This window comes from Dama dama, chromosome 19 (assembly GCF_033118175.1).
Source record: "Dama dama isolate Ldn47 chromosome 19, ASM3311817v1, whole genome shotgun sequence".
In the NCBI taxonomy this organism is placed as follows: domain Eukaryota; kingdom Metazoa; phylum Chordata; class Mammalia; order Artiodactyla; family Cervidae; genus Dama; species Dama dama.
Genome location: NC_083699.1, coordinates 63213533 through 63235873, shown reverse-complemented (window position 1 = coordinate 63235873; position 22341 = coordinate 63213533). Strand labels below are relative to the sequence as shown.

The 22341-nt window shown below is 40.4% G+C and overlaps 1 protein-coding gene across 5 annotated transcripts in view; it reads right to left on the bottom strand.

The window, feature by feature from the left end:
- Window positions 1–22341, bottom strand: part of SATB1 (SATB homeobox 1) — a 101008-nt gene that overhangs the window by 57383 nt on the left and 21284 nt on the right. For 4 of the 5 annotated variants that reach the window (XM_061167248.1, XM_061167249.1, XM_061167250.1 and 1 more), the window contains exons 2-5: window positions 19999–20233; window positions 16124–16300; window positions 15237–15363; window positions 14351–14474 (exon numbers count right to left, since the gene is read on the bottom strand). In XM_061167248.1, the coding sequence (XP_061023231.1) occupies window positions 14351–14474; window positions 15237–15363; window positions 16124–16300; window positions 19999–20209 (639 nt within the window). In that variant the 5' untranslated portion in view covers window positions 20210–20233. Of the gene's footprint in view, window positions 1–14350; window positions 14475–15236; window positions 15364–16123; window positions 16301–19998; window positions 20234–21943; window positions 22017–22341 lie in introns of all 5 variants that reach the window. The other variant, XM_061167247.1, reaches the window with a different exon arrangement.

The window sequence follows — 22341 nt, the reverse complement described above, 5'->3', positions numbered from 1 at the left end:
GCACGGAGTTAAGAGAAGTTAATTACTATGACAACCCTCCGCCTCCCTTCACATTGGCTTTTATTATATGATCACATTTCAGATCAGTCCAAAGACTATGCTTTACATAATTCAAGTCTTAGATACAGTTTTCAAACGAAGCATTTTTAAGTCAGAGAAATTTTCTTACGAAGAACACACAGGATACAAATCAATGATCCAATGACCAGTTGGATCAAGGCATAACCAGAGAAAACCTCAACAGAAAAGAGCGTTTCCATTGGAATCGTTTCAATATTCCAATCTGGTGGTACCTTCTGAAGCTGGCCTGCAGGCGCTCCTCTGACATGTCAGCTCCACGCCCTCACCCATCTCTAGCTACAGCTGCTCAGCTAGGAGACAACTTCCGTGGGAACTGCTGCAAAGCCCTTCCTGACAGCCCAAGCAGCCCTTTCTTGGGCACCATGACGGTCTTGTCAAGCTGTTTCTTTCCTGCTAGGCCGTGAGCCTCGGGGCTTATCTCCATATAGCCTGGGCCCATCACAGGGCTGGGCACGTCGATGGGGATCAATAAAAGGTCACTGACATGGGTCATCTCTGCAGGCTACCAGAAAGCCATCCTCTCTTTCTTAAAGGTCAAAGGTTATGGCAGCTTCATTATCAGAGGAATCTTTTCAATCCATCACTTCTGGTTATCCAGCTCCCACCCAGAGCTCTTCAAACTCTTGGCTCTTAAATTTGCAAGAGATCCCGCCCCAGGCTTCCGAAGCTACATCCACACAGATGTCTCGGTAGTCACAGAGCTTTGGAGCTTGCCTTCTCCCAGATCGCCTATACCGATCCATATGAGAGATCTCCCTCTCCCCATCTCTTTCACAAAGATCTGTATGTGACTTGCCTGGCAAGTCCCATTTGGTGGCCAGCCTGCATAAAGCATCCATGTTCAGAGACGAAAATAACCAGGCTGATCAAACTCCTTTGGTTTAAATCCCAAGTTCAAATGCTACACAGACCCAGGAAGAGGCCCCGGCTTCCAGTGTCAGGAAATACAGTTTGGAAGTCGGCAGAAATTGGCTGTGGGTCTCCTAACCCCAGTGTGACACAATATTCTCATCCTAGGAGCCAAGTTGTAAGCTTTTCTAAGATCCATAAAGCACATGTCTGCGCTCCATGAGGAGCTCCGGCTCTTTCTGAGAGTCTGCTCGAGTTCCGATCTGAAAGAATGCCATCTTCACAGAAACCCGGGTTCTCTAGAATGATACCATCTGCCACAGGCTGAGCTTCCTTTTCAGCCAAATACATTATTTATAACCTTTCTAATTGTGAAAAGGTAAGGGTGGAATTTTTCTACCGCCTGGCTTCGATATGGTTAGAACATTCTGAACCTTTGCTCTCAAAGATTGCTGGGTCTCTCAAAACAAAAAGCAACCCCAAACCCACAAGGAACTGGTGGAGGTCACACACGTTTCCAAAATATTCTATCCTTTCAACGCCCTGCTAGAATAGGACATACACTGGGGGTATGTATTTATAACAATTTAGAAACCAAAGGAAGATAAGCTTTCTTTGTCTCCTTGGTCATCTGATAGCCAAGGAAAGAAGTTTGGGAAGAGGTGAGACCTTTTGGAAAACAAACAAAAAAAAAAGGTTCACCAACCGGGGGAAAAACAGTGATCTGATTACCCTTAAAATGGCTTTGTTGTGCCTTTAACAACAACAAAAAAACCCAGCCCCAAACAATGCTAATCAGGTTATTCAATCATTTAAACCAGAACTGTTCATGCTTTTCTGCCAAATCAACCAACCACAGCAAAATCTGTTATCTGTGATTGCTCAGCTTCCAGTCAAAGAAACACTTAACCCCCACTATACCAAAAGTTTTCCAAAATGCCGTGCTCACTGGAAAGAAAGAGAATGTCATGACATAGGGAGAGGGAACCTGGAGGGCTGGAGCCTAAACCTGCATATTAGGACAGAACCTACTCCAGTCGGCACCAGAAGCTAGCGACTCCCCAGCACTCATGTGAGCTCCAGCCAGGCTTCCCCTGCACAATTTTTTTTTTTAACAGGACTGTGATATCATGATCAAAACTTACTAAAGACTTGAGGATGGCGTAACCGAGGTAGGAGGAGGCAGCCAGAGCCTCTGCAAAACAGTGGGTCCCCCGTATTTAAAGCTTTCAGGCTCCATCAGCAGAGAGGGCAAAAGCTACAACATCTTATTTACACAATTATCTAAATACGATTAAACAGCTGATGGACAAATATTAAACTGGAAAATGTATAGTCATTTCAGCTTAATGTAATCCTCTTTCTGTAAACACCCAAGATGATTTTTTTCAACCAGAACAGTCCTGACATCTCATAAGCCTAAGGGTGAATAGCAAGAGATTGTTTTTGATAGTTATAAATATTCAAAAGACATGCAGACCATCTGCTTTCATAATACAGGTAAAGCAAGACTGAAATGGGGACTGCTGTATAAAAATGATTCTTTTAACAAAGTCTTCCTCTCCTCGAAAACTATAAAGACAGATGTCAAAAACTGTTTACACAGAGCAATCAGGAGCGTGCAAAATGTAATATTCCTTTTACACTCGGTGCTTGCTAAAGAGATTTTTTTTTCCCTTTTTCTTCCCATCTGTGTGTTGCAACACATTTCTACAAGTTAAAAACATTTTTTTTCAAACAGAGATCTCATGAATACCCAAAAACATGCTATCTGGTTTCTGAATGCTAATTAATTTCAACTAAGGAATCTGAATATCTACTTCTGTAGAAAGGAATGTATGTTTTGAATCGCAATACTCTAGAGATGGCAAGGGAACTCATCTTGCACAGGTTTAATTCCGTGAGGCGATTGTTCATGATTCTTACCTTGTCAATAATATGTATCTGGCCCATCCATGTCTTAAATGAAAGCCCATCACTGCTAATGTCTTTGGCATAAAGTCTAAAATAATTGTTTTCTGAAATAAATGTCGGTGCATGTAAAATGTATATACAGAAACCTTTAACTTCTTAAGTGACACAGAGCAATGCTTTAGCAAGCTCTGCAGTTAATTTTCAGGCCTAGAACACTAATCTTGACAGTAACCTTTTTATGTATTGTATTAATGGCACAGAGACATTAAGCACCTTTTTATAATTTTCAATAAAATGAGCATTTACTGAACAATCTGTCAAACTGCTGGCTCTCTCTTCCCTACATTTTTATTTTTTTGAGAAGTGTGTAACTTCACAGGCCTGGATGGCCCTCCGCTTTCTCCAGGTCCTGTCTGCCTGCGGCCTGAATTTTCACAGCAGGTTTTTCGAGGCGTGTGGGAAACTTAAAAAGGTCAAACTTGAACTTCAGATCAAATGACATCAACTCCATACTCAAACACAGTTTTCACAGGGATTCTCAGTCAGCGGGGTTTTCTTTTCATCCCAAAGGACATCAAACACTTCGAACAAGCTCTAAAAGGCATCGCAGGAGGCAGGGCCATGGGGTGAATCTGCTGAAAACGCTCAGGTAGGCCCCGTCTGGTGTTGGGGGAGGAGAAGGCGAGGTCCGGGCTGGGCTACAGTTTATGGGAAGCAAACAACAGGGTTTCTAAGGGTCCTGTTTGGTTTGTGATGCTAGCTTACGTTCCCCCAAATCCTTCCCTCTGGATCCTCTCCTGCTTTCTAAGCTACGCTCTTGGGAGATACAACTGGGGCGTGGCCGGTATCTCGATGTGCGGAGAAGAGGCTGCTGCTGCTAAGTCGCTTCAGTCGTGTCCGACTCTCTGCGACCCCACGGATGGCAGCCCACCAGGCTCCTCTGTCCACGGGATTCTCCAGGCAAGGATACTGGAGTGGGTTGCCATGTCTTTCTCCAGAGAAGAGGCTAATCACTTCTAAATTTGACTTAAACTCCATGTGTCACAGTTATGGCTCTTGCCATCTTGATCAATCCTGGGGCCGGAAAATGGCCCCTTCACACAGTCACCCTTGCATCGTGCTAAAAACAGAAACTGGGTCCAAAGTTCCAGAGGAATACAAAAGGAAGCATCGCGAGAACCTGCGCGATTCTGCTTCAATCCTCTTACTGCAGTTCCTAAAGACGAAAATGTCATCATTTCAAAGCATGGCAATTTTACATAATGATTTAAACGGGCAAGTCATAATTTTTAAAGGAAATGCTGGTTCACAGTTCATATGACTTTTCTGCATAATTAAAGTAATTTTACATAAGGCCCAGATGATATCTTTTGACCAAATTCTCCATGCATTTTGTATAAGTATCCATCTAGATCTTTCTTACTGTGCTCAAGCCTTACTCAAATGAACTGAATATGCTGGCAAAGAGCTTAGAGTAGAAAATACTTGTTAAAAAGTTAAAATTATTACAAAAGGGCTTGTAGTATTTCAAATTAATTGCACACAGAGGCTTAGGTTTGTTCATCTGCAGGATGAAGGGAAATGGACTAGATAATCTGCAAGGTCCCTTCTCACAGCCTGGAGGCTCTAGGAGACCTCTATGTATTCCCAGACACAGGTCTTACAGGGTCTTCTCCAGCGACTGAAGACAATGCAACTGTAATACACATCATCCATTCACTGTGCAGACATGCACAACTATAGCTTTATTTTTGAGGAATGTTGAAGTCCCTTGATAGCTTGCTTAATAATGTGATTATTAAAAACATACTATTATTAAATACTATGCTACTCCAAATAGAATTTTCACAAGTTTTTCATTAGATATATCTAAACCTAATGAGTCTTATTTGATTTTATAGTGAAAATTATTTCCCAAGATTCTCAATCTTGAGCACCTGGGATGCTTGCTTCTTCTTTCTCTGATGGCCCTTATGTGGTTAAATCTCCCATTCTCTGTGATGATTAAAATTTCTTGAATCTGTACTTAGAAATAGATACCCAATTGGTATTAAATTTCAGAGGTCCTAAATACAGCATTTTGAAAAACTTCAAGCCCCAGAGTGAAAACAAGAACTAAACTAGCTTGAGCAATCCATTTTTCCAAAAGTAAATACTAGAATTAAGTTCTGTAACACTTCACGGATTTTTATATTTCTTGCTTCGTTGTACGAATGCTACTAGCTTTTTAAGCCACAATGCCTAAAAAAGTGGGGAGAAAAGTTAAGTCTGGTTTTCAGCTTTTTACAGGGCCAAGAACTTTCCTTGGGAGTCTCATGAAGCCGACAGAAGCTCTTCTCCCATACAAACTTCCCCCAAAAGGCTTGGAACTTCTGGGTCTGGGCAAACCCTTTGGAGCAGGGCCCACGGGTCTGACTTAGAGCTGATCCAATATTTCACAGGAAAATGAGGCTAAATCATGGCCTTGGTTTCTGTGTTCTGTTAGTTCCCCCATGTCTACTAAAGGAAAATAAACCAATGTCACCTCTGGATGAGGTCATAGAGAAAAATCAAATTAATCTAGGTCATCTCTATCAACATTATGAAAAAGCTTCACTGTTAAGGAAAATGCCAGATTCTGGTAATCACCTCTTTGGGAGTTACAATGAAGCGGTAAAAATGTGCCGGACAGGCTGTCGGTCATGAAATAAGGAGCCCTGTCTGTCCATGGCGGGGGCGTGAGTTCCACGCTGAGCTGGTGCTCCCGCAGGAGGGTGGACAAACCAACCCCCAGAGGCCTGCTCTGGAACGGCTGAGCACTTATCTCCACCTGCAGCTCCCTCTGAACTCCAGTGATCCTGGTCCTGCACATAGCTGACTTTTTACACATCACATGTTTATAGCCCTAAACAGAGTCTCCAATGCCAAATGTGGACGCTGCAGCCTCAGCTGATGGAGGCATGTTGGAGGCTAACCAGGGTGGTACTAAGTATTAGCATTTCCATTTTGGCAGCATCAGCATCTTGGGCTATAAGTCACTCGATTCTGCTACTGACATTCCCCTCCTTCATACTTTCGTCAATATGAGAAATAGACAAACAAATTGACTAATAGTAAAAAAGCGTGGATCTCAAATATGAGATGATTGAGACAAAATGAAAACTATCAGTCAGGCTGAAACACATGATTATAAAAGAAACATTTTAAATGTGCACAGAAATAGGTTGTTAACGACTGCGCTTAACAGTGACATATAATTAGGTCTTTTATAGCATTATTTCAGATCTCTGGGTCCCATGATGATTATTCTGCTTACAAATATACAACTTTTGTACATTCATTCAAGAACATTGCAATACAAGCAAAACTATCGGGCAGCTTGGAATATCAGTAGGTTTTCTTAGAGGAAAATGCAGAAGTACGTTAAGTAAACTAAAAAATCAGAATTAAGTGTAACAGGGAAAAATATTTTGCAAAGTAAGGTATTATAGATAAGATTACAAATAAAATACTACTAATAAAACTATGGACATAGTTTATCGGTTCACAAAATAAATGTGATGAAAACTCTACGAGGTTGTTTCAATTTGATAAACATTCCTGAGACCCTACTGTATGCCAGATTCCTGAGTGTGATGATGGATAAAACCAAGTCCCTTTGTGACCACTGATCATAGTGTTTTCAGAAAACCTACTCAGCCCACCTATAATCATAGAAACCGTGGAAACGACTATGGAGAGGGGATGAAGCAGGGTCTGGGCCTTAGATTAGGGTGTCGGAGTAAGGGTAGTTAATGTAACGCCAGGAAAAACACCCAGAGGACAGTCCCCATGGGACAGCTTTCCCCACTTACACTTTAAGACACATCAGAACTTTATAATGATCTCAGGACGGAGCTAAAAGCATTCCTTAAAGGTGAGCATGAGTTATAAAACAGCCCATTAATTTTTTTCACAAATGAAAAGTTCTTGGTTGTTTCCATTAAAAACAATGCTTACCTCAAAATCTTCTATGTAGCAACAAAGTCTGTGAGACCTACAAGAGTGATTTCTAAGTCTCAAGCCCCCACGTTGTAGAAAAACAAGGAACATTATAGTGTACTTTAGAACTGAGCGCTATTCTAAATGCTTTACAAGTATTAACTCATGCAATTCTCCTAAGAGTCCTGAAAAATTGGTACTATTATCTTGCTACTTTATAGATGAAAAAATTGAGGCATGGAGAGTCACTTGCCTGAATTTACAGATCAGTAATGACAGAGCTCACATTCTCAACTCCTATGGAACGAATGCTATTAGCGCACTAATTATATGATGGCAAAGAGCAGTTGCTGATGAAATACATCACTTCCAAAGATAGTTCCATTAAGAAATAAAAAGAAAATGAGATTACACTCTGTTCTACGTTAACATAACTGAAGAGATTCAATACATTTTGGGAACTACTTCTCGTGACGTTTCATAAAGTTAATACCTTGTTCTGGTTAGCTCCACATTTTTTCATTGCATAGGAATACACGCTGGATTAACAGGAAAATGGGACAAGCCTAGAACAATCTGGATGGTACCCAATGAGGAAATACTGTCTTATCTAGAGAAGAATGTGATCTCAAATGGTGCTAATAATTAAAGCTTCAATCTTTCTTAACTTTCAACACATCATCTGGTTTGCCTCTTTAACCTCTCTGCGTAAACTCAATTAGATTAGCATTTTATGGGAAAATATTGCCATACAAGAGGATGGCTTTTTTGAAAAGGAGAAAGAAAAAAGATGATGACTAAGGAGGATGAAGTTTTAAAGTAAGAATAAGAGGTGGGAAAAAGACTCTTAAAGCAAGTCAGCCACCTTCTCTAGGATGTGGAGTTCTGCAGCCTCCTCAATTGTCCATAATGAACCAGCACCCATAACACTGCATATTAGGACTCAAGACAATCTTGTATTTCTGGAGCGCCCTTTGTTGCAAGGATCCCAGGGTGCTTCACAATCACTGTGAGTTAAAATTAAAGCTGAAGCACGTACAATTCCTAATAGGCCCATTTAAAAAATGCTAAACAGAACAAATAACTTTTAAGTCTAGATTTAAAAGTCCCAACAGCCAGAGCGTTCCTTACTTCAATTGGCATCGCGCCGCGTGGCTGGCTGAAGCTCTCTCCTGTTATGTTCAAGGCTCTCTCGTGTTTTTTTATAACAGAGCACCTTACGATCAAGCAGTTTCCAAAGAAAGGGAAAAAAAACTGGGTGCACGTCGTATCTGTTGGTTCTGATTATCCTGAATTGAGTTTCCTGTTTGCGAGTTAGTCTGGGGCCCAAATCTGACATGAAATAAAGCAGGTTTAAAAAGCAAATCCAGATAAAGCTCAACTTGAAATTTAAGTAGTCATTCCAACAAAAGAGAGCTTTAAAACCTGCTGTTTGAGTAAGTAAATCGGATTGATTAGCATGATTTTGGTTAACTTTAAAAAATAAAAAAGCAATTAGAAAGTAACATTTAATAGGCTTTCTCTCAGGCCATGTCTGCTCCTAAGCCTTGGCAATATTTATTATTCTGCACACCAGAAAAAAATCAGGGAGATGCACTCATGATATGGTAATTTTCCTTGCATTAGTGATTTTGAGGTCAAAGGAAACCTGTTCAGATCTAAAACAAAGCATAGGTAAATATCTATTAAGTGAAGATGAAGTGCTTACACATTGTTAAAGCACTCTAAATTGGCATGGCTTAACTCTTGTAGGTTTTACTGTTGTGAGAAGACAGTGGCCATACAATATTTGAGATCAATCCATTTGAAGTTAGATGCTTTATTAAGTTTGGCTATTTTGAAAGGTTACAGGGAACAAATATCAAGCTATAATACAACCTTCACATATCTAAAACGGCTAAAAATGAACCTGACAGATGAAATGCAAAAAGAAAAATTCATAATTTGGAGGACACATCTATTATAGATACTATGGATCACATTCCCAACAGAAGAGCTATCTCACTAATTCGAAAGAAGTACTAGAGTGAAGTAATAGCTGGTTCAGGAAAGAAGACAGAAAAAAAAAATGACTCGGTGGAAGTTTGCCCATAAAAGACTGGTTGACCATTTCCTTTATGGATGTCACCATTAATACAATTGCTGAAAGTGGTAATAAAATCCAGTTAGTATCAACTACTTCAGTGCCTGGCAAAGCAGATACACATAACCTTGGATTTCCATGGGCAGTATGGTAAAAACTGGGGAAAGTTTGGTAATTTAAAAGAGGAATGGACTTCCTCAAAATGCATGATATTTAACAGCAAGCTTCACAATAGATTTACAGTATTCTGCTAGGAAGGGACAAGCACAAAATCCTACAAGCAGTGTCTCAAACAGTAAACTTTGGAGCTGCCAGTTACCCCCTTGCTCACCGCATCAAGCCAGTGAATGACTAAGGTCTATATTTTCAAAGAAACATGGGAAACTGCCCACTGCTTCCCACACAAATACTTAACATTGTCCTGGGGGTCAAAACAAAGGCTTTTAGCTCAGTTATATGCTTACTGATCCAGACAGGATGTGAAGCCAGGGAGAGACGACCGACAAAGAGCTGCTACAGTCAACCCTCTCGGAACCTTCCCAACGCCAGATGATCCCCAAAGCCAGTCCCCGTGCTCTCAGTCACCCTCCCACGCTCTAATTTAAGGACATGACGGCATTTTTCAAGGGAGTCAATGTAAGAATGGCACAATCAAAGATACAAAATACATGTTAAAGATTCCAGCAGTGAGAATAAATGCAACTGGAAAACTTGAGTTGTCAGCGCTTCAGAGAAATGTAGGTTCTCTTATAAAAAATCAAATTAATTGGAGAAAGACTTTTTAAAGCCTTTTTCTCTCCTTCCTTCCTTCCCTTCTCTCCATCCATCTATCTATCCATCCAAGGATAGCTAATTAAGCTCACAGGTCTGGGGATGAATTGCCACCCCACGCTTCACCCGTTCCATAACCATGGGGCTCGCTTAAACATTCCATGCCTCAGGTTCCTTAATTGAAAATGAGGATATAAAACCACCTACCATTTACGGTGACAGGCATGCTCTTGATGCAAAAATACTACAGGAAAGTTACCATTATTTGAACTACTAAGATGTGTTATCCTTATTACTCCATAGGAAAACAGAATGCCTGTCACATAACAGACTGTCGATACATACTTTTGAATGAATAAATATGTGAATAAATTTCATAGGTTAGATGCTCATGTGAAATGCAATATATGAATACTGATGCTGGATGTTCTCTGGAGACAATGTGATTATTAATACTTATTGACTTTTTTTCAGAAACATCATTCTGGTTCAAAAATTATGAAAAAATACCAAGTGCAGTTAGATATATATATATATATATATATATATATCCTAATGAGTAGCGTTTTTTTAAGTTGATGCTTTGTATAATACAGACTGAAAATTAGCTGAACACAGGGGTTTATTAATGTCTATGGAAATGATTATCAAGTTTCAGAGAGAGGACCTGGATAAACGCTAAGCTTCAGGAGGGTAGGGTGGTTGGTTTCTTTTTTTGTTTATTTTGCCAGTACCTTATAAAAAGTCTGAGGCATTCAGGATCCCTAGATGCTGTCAGGAAAAGGAAAACTAAAAAATCTTTTTCCCCCATATTACTTCTAAATGGAATGTTCAAATTTAAATTCATTTTATGTATCTTTTGTTGCTTGAAAATAAATATGACAATTCTCACTTTATGGAGAACTCGGGCTTGGAACTACTTCTCCCAGGTGAGAAATGAAACGGAAAGAACCAATACCTTAAAAATACAAAAGTGGTAATGTGTGTGCATGTACACAAGTGTGCAAGTGTGCACAGAGAAGTGGGTGGTAAAGATGCACACATATCAGATTAAAATCCCTCAGGGATATCTGACCTAAACATCTTTAGAAGGAAGACACTAGGCTGGCAGAAGTAATAACTGAACTTTTACTCATGATACTTTCAACAAAATGAATCTATCCTTGTATCAATGTATGTACATTTACCTAGTGGTCAAGTTCAATTTCCAAAACTTCAGGGAAAACTAAAATCATGATGAAATGTTTTGTTGTAAATCAAAATATTTACTTTTTCAAATACCAATTTATTGATACCTTCCAAATCCATGCTCTCTGAGTTCTTATGACCATAAACATTCTTGTCCCCCCAAGTCAGACTTCAAATCTCTCCTCCCAACTTGCAGGTCTGAATACATAACCCACCTTATCTAAGCACCTCCATGGAAAAAAGTAAGACTAACAACAAAATGTCCAACCTCAGAGCTATGAGCTAAGGGTTTCTTATGCCTTGGAACAGTTTACAAAAATAACCACATGGTACAAAAAACTTAATAATGGATGTCAATCTATCTGGGCAGATGTATAAGAGAAAAAGCAGCCACAGAAATGAAGGCCTGAGTTATAAATCAAGCCCCACGCACACCTATGGAATTTCTACAGCTAGAGAAACCCTTGTAGAGATTATCCCAGAAAACATTACTGCAGCCAAACCTTTGCGTCCATTTTAAAGTCAACTTTAAAACTTTAAAAGCTATTTAAAGTTGACTTTTAAAAGTCAGCTTGAAAACTTAACATTGGGAAAGGACTTCTGGGTCAGCCACCAGCCAGCATGCTGACTTTAACCTCGAGGGACACTGGCTCTGAAGAGGAGTCTGAGAAGCACAACATATTCCAGTGCTAAGGTTCCAAGTGCAAACTGGGCTTGCCCTTGTCAAGTGTGGGATGGTCCCCGCGGGGGCCGGGGCAGGGCGTGCGGATCTGCCCTCGCCTCCCCTCCCGCCTCCACTCAGTAACGGCATCTACATGCCCACAGGGTGGGCATGCCGCTCAGGGTAACGCGAAGGTACCCACCAGCCATTTCTAAGACTGGGGCACTTCAACCATAGCAAGCAAAACCAAAGCACTGATGCACAGCGAAATGTGCACGCTGAATGCCATGCTCAAAGTGCTCACGTGAAGGAACCAAAACGCCACAGAGAGGGAACACGCCTTAGGCGGGAGCCTTCCTTGCTGCCAGGCGCCGTTCTGCACAAGACCGAGGCAGCATTTATCTGCGAGGCCTTCACCGCAGCACCTTCATCTCCGCGTCGCGCCGGGGAGGAGAGAACGGCAGCTTTACCCGCTCAGCACATATTTGGGGCTGAGGCCTCAGATGCCTGCGCTTCCTCTAACTAATAGCTCCTGACACAGGAGAAAATAAAGAAGCAAATGGAAAATAGTTCATAATTAAAACATTCCGAATTGAGTATCAAATTCATAAATTCATTCTGGAGAAAGAAATAGAAGATGATGCAGCGGAAGAGAAAATAACTCCCTCATTTAGAGCACAAGTTGCCCTTTGTCATAATAATATTAATTTCAAATATTTGCTGCCACTGCTGAACGATATGTATCTTTCTTTCCAATCTGTTTTGTAAAAGAAAAGAAGACTGTAATTACGACTGACGTTGAAGTTACAGCCTGGTTTCGCCTCTGAAGGATGGCTCCGGGGTCCCCAGCTATATAGGCCCACGTATTCCACTTGAGGCCTCTTTACGGAAATTCATCCACATCTGACTCCAAAATCCATTCCTGAATTTTATTTTGTCATTCTGTTTAATGCCATAATTGTTTTATTCAATTAATTACCCATGATATCATTAAGTAAACTCAAAATTGTATTTATAAGCTATAGTGAGGTGGAGTTTATTGGCTGAATCTTACTGTAATTTAACCATTAGTTCTCACCGCCTGTATCAATAAATACTCAAGCTAGCATCCTCTTTTCCAGCTCACAGTAAATGCCTTAAAGCTTCGCCTGAATTTACTTCCCAAATCAATGGGACATTTAGTAACGTGAAGATACGTGAGATTCCTATACTGGGTGTTTATACATATTTTGCTCAGTTAAACAAGAAAACCTTTATTTCTAAGACATTTCAAATTTCAAATCCTAGAGACCAACTGACAGGTTATCTGGAGTTGTCTGCAAAGCCCAAAGTCCCAGAAGTAGGAGTCACCTGCTTCATTACATCATCCTATTGATTTAACTGTGTTTAATTAACTTAAATTATTTTTACTCGATGGTTACAAATTCACAACCTCTCTACTCAAAGAGTGAGACACAGAATAGGAGATCTGCTAAAGTGACAAAAAGACTTTGATTTTCAAGAAATGGACTTAACGCCAGAGAATATTTCACCTGTGGCTACAGCTTACTTTAAAAGAATACAAAAAGCCATCATTTATTATGAACTTAATTCATTTGCTTCATTCTTATAATTGCTAACAAATACCAAAGTCAAGCTGATGGACCATAATGCAGTAAACCTGAAGTGCATGGAGTTTTCATGAAAGAGGAGCACGAACGCCCACAAGCTTCCTTCCAAAGGTACCCACGTATCTTCACGGCCATCACACTGGAAGCAAACCTGGAGAAATTCTCTACTGCAGAAATATTTACAGCAGTCACACAGTTCATGTTCAAATACCTGACAGACTTGGCACTCAGGCTTACATACATACTAACCTTGTATTGAAAGAAAAGCATTAGTAAAAATTTGGTAAAAATCTAGTTAGACCAACCAACACCTCAATTATACTCTCCGGTGGCATGACCTTCAGGGGCGGGGGTCCCGAGACAGTCGGCCTGACGGCCCAGCGACATCGGGACCACAGGAGCAGCGCGTGAAGGGCGGGCTCACAGCGCCCTTTGCTTTTTCATTTAAAATCGACTGTGCAGCACCAAAAGTGATGCTCAGCTTTACATCTAGAAACTGAGGTAGGCTCTCACCGGAGTTCCTACTGCCCCTCTACCAAAACTCATCCTGAAAACTCAAATACAATAATAATAAATCTCTGTCTCATTCAAAAATCCCTGACAGTATGACAGGTATCTCAGAGGAAAACAGATGACCCCACCAAAAAAAAAAAAAAGAAAAGTGGGGGGGTGGGTTGAACCAATGCCATAAAACTGGTGACAGAATCCTGATGAATAATAACTATCGAACCTTTAATTAGAGGGAAAAGATTTGTTTTCTGTGCAATTTCTTTTCTAAATTCATTTCTTCTGCTTCTTTTTCCTTTGTTTGGTAAAGAAGAAAGTACCCAGAAGCTACCCTGTTCCTTTAACAGGTAGCATGGTGACGTCTTGGACAGTAATACTTCCAAGGTGCTTCCTGGCATCTAGGGGTCCCAGGAAGGTATACCACCTTTATTCCCTTAAATACGGGCCCTCAGGACAACAAAGCATCCAGTCTCAGCGCACTCAGAGGAGGGATCTACAAACGAGCTAGCGCAAAGTTCTGCTGAGTGGTTTTCCCTCCCACTTTCCTTCCCACACTGTTCAGGATGAATTGTGCATACTTCTGAAAGTCACCACTGGTCAAGTTACTTTGCATTTTGGGGAGATTCTTGCTTCCGATACCAGTCGCTTTAGACTATGGCTTCCCATGACTCCTCCAACGAGGCTGCCCTCAAAGACTTATCATTTAGGACCAGCAGTGCTCAGTACCTGTGAGAGGGGGCACTCCTTCGCCAAGGAGCTCTGATTCATATCCTTCAGCAAGTCCTTCAGCGCATTCCTCACAGTGGTGTGCGACCACTGCTCGGGAGGCAGGTCTTCCAGTTTGGGGCAACTATTGGAGACACAGATTAGAAAGGGGATTATGACAAGATTGCATCCTGCTGCAGAACATTCCTTTAAGACAGACAGATTTCATTTTGCGCATCAAACAGATGCATCTGGAGATTGCTCTCGGTCTCCTGATTGTTCCGATTAGTTAATTACTTTATACAACACATCTGCTGTATCGATGCATGAATTATACATCAGCTGCCTGTGGTGGCTATTTTTCCATGTTACTTCTACCTTCCTGCTCTGATGCGCTTGGGAAGACAATTTAAGGTGTACTGCTTCCTCAAGAGCCATTGTGAAAAACATGAACGTGGGAACCGTTCTCCCTTCAGGACTCCGCTCGTACGAATTAAAATGGTTAAAAAAAAAATTATATAAATAAATAAGAGCTCGGCAATAGTGAATAAGGCATTCTTTCACAAAGTGTACACAGATGGCAGTGTTCATGATATGCAAAAATATTTTTCTCTTAAGTAAACTTTATGTAAAATGCCTTCTTGCAATGCATCATTTAATTGATTACATAGAAAAAGTCTTGTCTTTTGATAACCTGCACAAGTAGATGCATTTGGGGGGAACAATGCTTTTAAACGATAGACTGAAATTAGGAAAATAAAGAAGAAAGGGTGAGGTGACAAAATCAATTTGGGTTAACCTCTCTGAAATGCAGAGCAAATCACAACTGAAGGCTGACCAGAGATACTTTGTTTCAAACAATCAGGTGAGTAGAACACTCTGCCCTGGAATTGCTTTCCTGACTCACCTGTGTAACTGAATTTTCAATGTGACCACATGATACACGTCTTGAAGCATATCTGCTACTGTAGCATCGGGGGCATCTGTCACGTAAGACAGTGGGACCGGATTCCATTTCCCAACCTGGATCAGCCCTATTCCAGATAAAGAGCACGTGTCACTGCATGTCTGACCCTTCAGATAACCTATCCAGAGGAAGGCTATTTTTCATTGCCCCCACCACAAGCAATTTTGGTACTTCTGTTTGAATGATTCCCGTCCCTCTAAAAGGCAGGTCAATGAAAATATTCACAGCTTAGTTTTCCAAACTGTGAAATTATGTAAATGACAGCGGGGTTGTTTATTATTTTGGAAATAAAACCCCATCAATAAAACCTAGGCAGAGGCCACATTTTCCTAACTTACAGGAAGTTCTAATAAGACATAGCTGAACCAGTTCTAAATGGCTTTACGATTTAGATAAGATTCTCGATTGCAATGGGAATCAGCATTGAAAAATACTTTACAGCCCATAAAACCATCAGAAACAGAATAAAAGAAACAGAACTAGATATTCAGTCATAAATGCAAATTGACTCTCAACAGTCCATCTGCTCAGATACGCTCCTCACTTCCTTGTGGGTCCTCAGTGGAGCAGATTATTAAGGTCAATAAGCATACTAATGATTCAGCTGAAGTAATTTAAAAAAAAACCTACCTCCACATTCCACATGAGCAAAATGTGTGTTAACTAAACCAAACTGAATTAAGCCAATTTTTTAAAGCCACAGTCTAGAAGGAACCCATGTAACACACAGGCTACAGTTCTTTGAATGAAAATATTCAGATGCTTTCTCTGCAAGGTAAACAAAGGATGCCAAGCAATTTCCCCAACCCCACGGATGCATTATTTACCTTTGGCCTGGGCAGCAGAGCTATGTGAATAACCCAGAGACAGCAAGGCCATTTCTATCAGCTGGTTGAAAAGCATATCCTTCCTCACCAACACAAATTCTGCATGCTCCTCCTTACAATCGTATTCAATGGCATTTTCATAATGTTCCACCACGCAGAAAACCGGGAGCATGGTTCCTATCGAGGAGACAGAGCAAAAAGAGACGCAAACCAACGGATTTCAGCAACACAGTCTGGGGGGAGGAGGGAGGGAAAAAATGAAGCCATGAAAATAAATCTTCACCACCGTGAGAAGGGGAGCCTGTTCCCAAGGCAGACAGGGCACAGAGATCCAGGCATACAGACACAAAGATACACCTCCTTTTATTTTTATTTTTTAAGTTGTAAGAGAAATGTTGAAATAGAATATGAATTTGGCCCTGCGGTAGCATGGGCTCTAATTTTAACCGAGCATTTCCCCTAACCAATTAATGCAGAATTACCTTTCTGATCAAATCATAAGGCTGACAGGAGAGGACTAAGTGTCTGGTCTGATCTGCTGTGAGTGGTACCTGGTGTGCAAATGTAATTCACTCAACTCGGCTGCGAAAGAACCCATCTCCATGCTTCCTACATGCTTTTGTTAGGATTCAACTTTCCCTGTCTGTGTCCAAACAAATTAGCTTTGATTATAAAATTATGAGCATTCGCCTCCTTCTTTACGATCTTCATGTTGAGGCCACAGAAGAAACATAAAACTTAACCAAACTGAAGTTCATGATACAGGATTTCAATATGTGCCCACTGCAGATGAGTGATATTTATTTTGATGGCTACTCATTTAATCTACCTGCCTAAAAGGATATCACGGTAACCACAGGTCTTTGAAACGAACAATCTCTGCTTTAGCAAGTGGGGTACAGATGAGAGCAAGGGAAACTGTCCTCATCAGGGGGTCTCAGGATGCAGGAATCTGCAGAGACGAGATGTGCTCTCCGTTTACTATAATCCCAGGTAATAACTCAGGAGCCAGATGGTTAATAAACACAGGCCACACCACTGTCAGCAAAGAGGCTTCTAGAAACAGAAATCACGGAACGCTGTCGTCCTCGAGGTGTTTACACAGCACACTGTCAGACTTCCAGTGATAAACGGAAAAGGGTTAAAAGCAGATGCAGCAGAGTGCAGCGTGGCATGCCGCCAGGAGGGCATCATCCTTAGCATAAATGATGACAAAGGTTACTCTACCAGGGCACCCAGGACCCCCAATTAGTCCTAGAACGCTAATGCCTCTCTAAGCTCTGCCCTCTGCATTCCCAGAATCCAACCAACTTCTGAAGGTGTCCGAGGCCGGCACAGCAGAGCTAAAAACCCAGGGTTTCCTCCTGACACCAGAGATGCCCTTTAAAAACGCCCTATTTGCTTGTTTCTACTGAACAAAGCCGGCAGGAAAAGCAGCCACAGTTTTCTACGTGGGCATCTACACCACAGCTTCAGTGAACTGCTCACAAGAGATTCTAGTTCTGACAAACAAACCCCTTTAGGTTTACTTAGAAAAGCTCACAAACTCATTTGGAGGGACCCAACAGGCTAGGCATGAAAAACAAGCTGCGGAGCTTGCCAATATCCTTGTCATTCATTCGGCTGTTTTTATACCAGAGAGAGAACCCGTCAGGGATCAGAAGGAGACTGGGAGAGACCACGGCAGAAACAGCAATATGCAAACTGGTGATTTCTTCCTTGGCTGCAAGGTACTTTGGCAAAACCTCCTAAACAAACAAACAAAAAAACCTCCAACCCCTTTCCTTAAGGTGTGCTTTCTCAACCCAGCCACACTCACTATCTGGCACCTGTCAAGCGGAAACGCTCCACGTGAAAAAGAAGATAAAACAATACTACCACCAACACAAGGCTGGAGGCATTTTGTTGCTTCAAGCAAGCAGAGAACCTTCTATAATTAAAGTGCATTTTTAAAATGTCACTACGAATGCGATGCTTGGGGGGAAAAAAAAAAAGCAGCACTTGAGCAGGAAGTGAAATTATTGTACTTTGGTTTCTCCTCCCTCCATCCTGAGGTCTTCAAAGAGTTGGGTTACTAACACAACAAAAAAACATAGGCATTGATTTTTCCTCTTATAGAATGATACAGACCTGGGCTGCTCTGGGCTGCTCCTCAGACCTGGGAGATAACTGAAGGTTTTTTAAACTGTTGGAATAAATGAGAGTCGCTCTGGATTTTAGAGGGACCCTGTAAGATCATTAAGGTGGCTGCTGATGAGGTGACAATTGCAGACTCTAATTTTCAATCTGACTGCTTAAATCTCCCAGCAAACTGTCGCTGTTCTCCTGATACTGCGAGTCAGGCTGAACAGGAGCCTTCTCTGAACCGATTGTTTGTCTGAGTGTTTGGCGAGGCTTCCGACTCAGGCAACTTCATAACCTTCCAGTGTGGAAAGGGGAGTGCGCTGGTCACTGCTGCCTGCTAAAAATACCGCATGATTTAAACCTGGAGGCAGTCTTAGAAGCTTTTGCTGAAGGTTTATGAGCCTGTGTAAACAGCACGTCTGCCATAAGGAGCAGTGAAGTCTGTAGAATCCTTGTCTAAAACTGTCCTGGCATCAAAGTTTGCTGTGCAAATATCACATAATACCAGAGACAGCTGAAATCTCCTATTTAGGAATTTATGGAACTTATATGTTTGCAGGCGTCAGAAAGTCTTTTTTATAGAGCCCCAGTGCTTCGCAGTACAATATTAATGCACTCTGTTTGAAAAGCCATAATAAATTATATTTTTAATGCTCTTACCCTGGCTTTCTTAAGATGCATACATTCTTGGCAAACAATCAATAAATAGGGTAATCATGAGGAGAGGCCAAAGAATTTGCTGAAGTGCTGTTTTTCCATTTTTAATAGATAAAGATCTAACAATACGGACTGCTGTGTCTGTTCATTTCAGGATCAATATATTCTTTGTTTTCGCCAAACCAAGGAAAAAATAAATGATTGTATGATAAATGTTATGCATCAAACACAATGAAATTCCTCTGCCTGCTAACTTTATCTACTTAATATTCTTGGTTGTTACAAGGTGGCATTTTTATCGTTTGCTTTAGCAAATGTATGGAAAATATGAATCCCATACACAGTTATTCAGAGACAAATAAAGACCTTCTAAGGCCCACACGTTATGCCCAGGGTAGACCCTGATTTACAGAAACAACAGGGCTGAATGTAGTCAAAGTGGTTAAACTCCATCAATGTAATAGAACACTGGCAACAGGAACCACACAGTTGCATATCCCCTCCTTATTAACTTGCTTAAATCTGCCCTTTTATCTGAAACACCCAATTACAGCCAAAGGGAAACACCAGAATTATCAGGTTTTTAGCTACTAAGTAACCAAGTTGCTCTTAAGAAAACAAACCACAAAAAGAAAAAATCACAAAACTTTTACATCATATCAGAGAAGCCTTCCATTATCTGCCTTACAACCAGTAGTACTATGAACAAGCCAGGTCCGTCCTCAAACAATTTAAAGGTCTCCTTCTCAAGCAGGGTTAGTTTCAGCAACAGCCACTTGTACACCCTCTTCTGCAACACCACCTTATCAATGGAAGCCTTGTATAACTGAGACCACCAGACTTAATTCCGTCTTTATCATCCACAACGTCCAAAGACTCCAGTCTACAGTAGGAGGAGATGCTCTGCTGAAGCACGAAGCCTACACTTTCAGACATGCCTGACGCTGCAACCAGAGAGGGAACTCATTTCAGAAAAGAAGAGAGAGTCAAGGAGAACATACAAAGCCAGCCTCTGCCTGTCCAGCCCCGCACCAGATGGTGTTGGGTGGACACAGGGCTTGCGGCTTTCCAGGATTTGGCTTGAGAGTATTTACCTTTCCTAAGGTTGCTTTTCATCAGATGGCCCGAGTGTTTCAAAGGCACTCCCTGCATCTTTGCACCTGTGCTCCCAAGCCTTCCTCTTCCTAGCGGGCTCCCGTTCTGTTCCAGGCGGGCAATCTTGGCTGGTGGACCCTTCGGATCACTCACATTGTTAGACATTTCTGAATGTTCTTTCCCCTGAGTTGCCTCGTTCAAATGATCCATACTCAGTTACTCTCTAAAGATCACCTGCCAGAATTTAAAAAGAAGAAGACATGTTACAATTGGGTGGGGGGGTCTCCGCACGCCCCCACCTTCTCTGTGTATATATAATGCCATACATGTTTTATCCCTGGATATTTCTCTCCACAAATATAATGTATTTGTAAGACTGCTTAACCAGACATATAATAGGTTACTCTATTTCTAGATCACAGCATTATATTTCCATTCAAGTTAACAGAATAATTTGTGGAAATTGTATCAACACACATGAATGAAAAGATAATTTGTCACCTACCAGCAAAACTATGTGTGGGGGGGTGTGGGGGGTGTGGGGGATTATTTTTAGAACAAGAAGTACTACAAGTGTAGCTAAAAGGAAAATAACAAATTGTATTTATATAGTCCCAATTTTTAAAAATGAGAAACTTAATACAGAACATAATAATGACACTTTAATCAAAGACGGAAAGATTATTTTATCAGTCCAAGAGATTAGTTACATATGTTGCCTTTATATTTTAATATACATTTTAATTCTCATGAAGGAAAAATAGATTCATATGTATATACACCACCTCAAAAGAAGGTAGCAGACAACTGCTTTTTTAAACTCTCTATTGGCTTTATGGTTAACATGTAGAAAAAGTTTTCTACTGTCAAAGTATCAAGAATTACATGACCTGTTTTAAAGATTCAGTCAAGTCTTGGCTCAAACATGCAATTGGATCATTCCATCCCTAACCAAGTGGATAAAAGTACAGGGTTTCTTCAAAGAGCCTCGATGCTGAAGTATTACAGCTCATGTATCTTAGAGTTAATATTTAGGTATTCTTTAGTAATGGAATGCTGTTAACAATTTAAATACCAAAAATTTTGAAAACATTTTGTAATATACACATTAGATTGAAGCGCTAAACTTGCTTTGAAAGAAAGCTTGTTAATTTTGGTAAAACAAAATAACCAGTGTTCAAAAATAATCTCAGCAGGCAATGAAGTCAACATTTCAATTAACTCCAGAAAAAAATGAACATAATTATTTTTCAGTTGTATTATATTTTGGACATCAATTTTCATACTGTTTATAGTAAAGCAGCTAGTACATTATCAAAATCACTCTACAATAGTTCTAACTAACATTGATAGGAACAGGTAAGTAGAATTATTTTATGAACTTTCATGGTGCTTGAAGTATTGAGTTCACCAATGCTAAGGGAAAGAGAATCATACTCAGAAAAAACAGAATATAATTATCACTTTCCTCCAGCTGTTTGGTAATTTGACATATCTTGCACATTTATATAAATATATATGCACATATATAAAATATGAAGAAGCTACTTAGATACAGATTTGAAAGCAAGCTTGTATTATTAGCAGGGCCTTTCTGTAAGCATTGCTTCCCCCTCTGTTTAACCATAGGTTACTGTGTCCACTATAATTAAGGAAAGTGGTGATGGGGAGGGGGAAGCAAGGATAATCTGTAAGTTTAAAAGCAACCTTCAGAAGGCCAGTTGAAGAACTATAAAGTTAGAGAAATAATGGCTATTTATCCTTGTACTCCAAGGTGGCACAGTGAGACCAAAGGTTTACCGTTGATCGAGGTCCCATCTGTTTTTGGTTATGAGGTTCATTAACAATAAATGTGCCTCTTTTAACCACTTTTTATCAAGATTACTCTTTCCATTACATTAAACTGTAGTCTAAAGCCAAAATTAGTGGTGATTATTAACTTACTCAAAACACTCTTTATAATGCTTCATGTGGGTTATAATACAGAACTGCTTTTCCTGAAATTGGCTGCCTTACCCTAAAGCAGAAGATGAATTTTAAAACATATGATTTGAAAAGAAAATACTTAACCCGTGTGGCAATTTAAGAGCCAAAAAAAAAGAGAGGATGAGTAGACAACAGCATCAAAGTTAATGCTACAAAACGTATTAAGTAGTCATGAAGCTTAACAGTATTATAAACTGTGAAGTGATAGATGATAATTTAGTTAATGTATTGACAATCAAAACATCATATAGGTCATGCAAAATTGTCCTTCGAATGAATACCCACCTATAAGCAGCTATTAAACACTCAGTCATCTTGTAAAAAGCTTTACATTATAAAGCAAAATTACATGCACA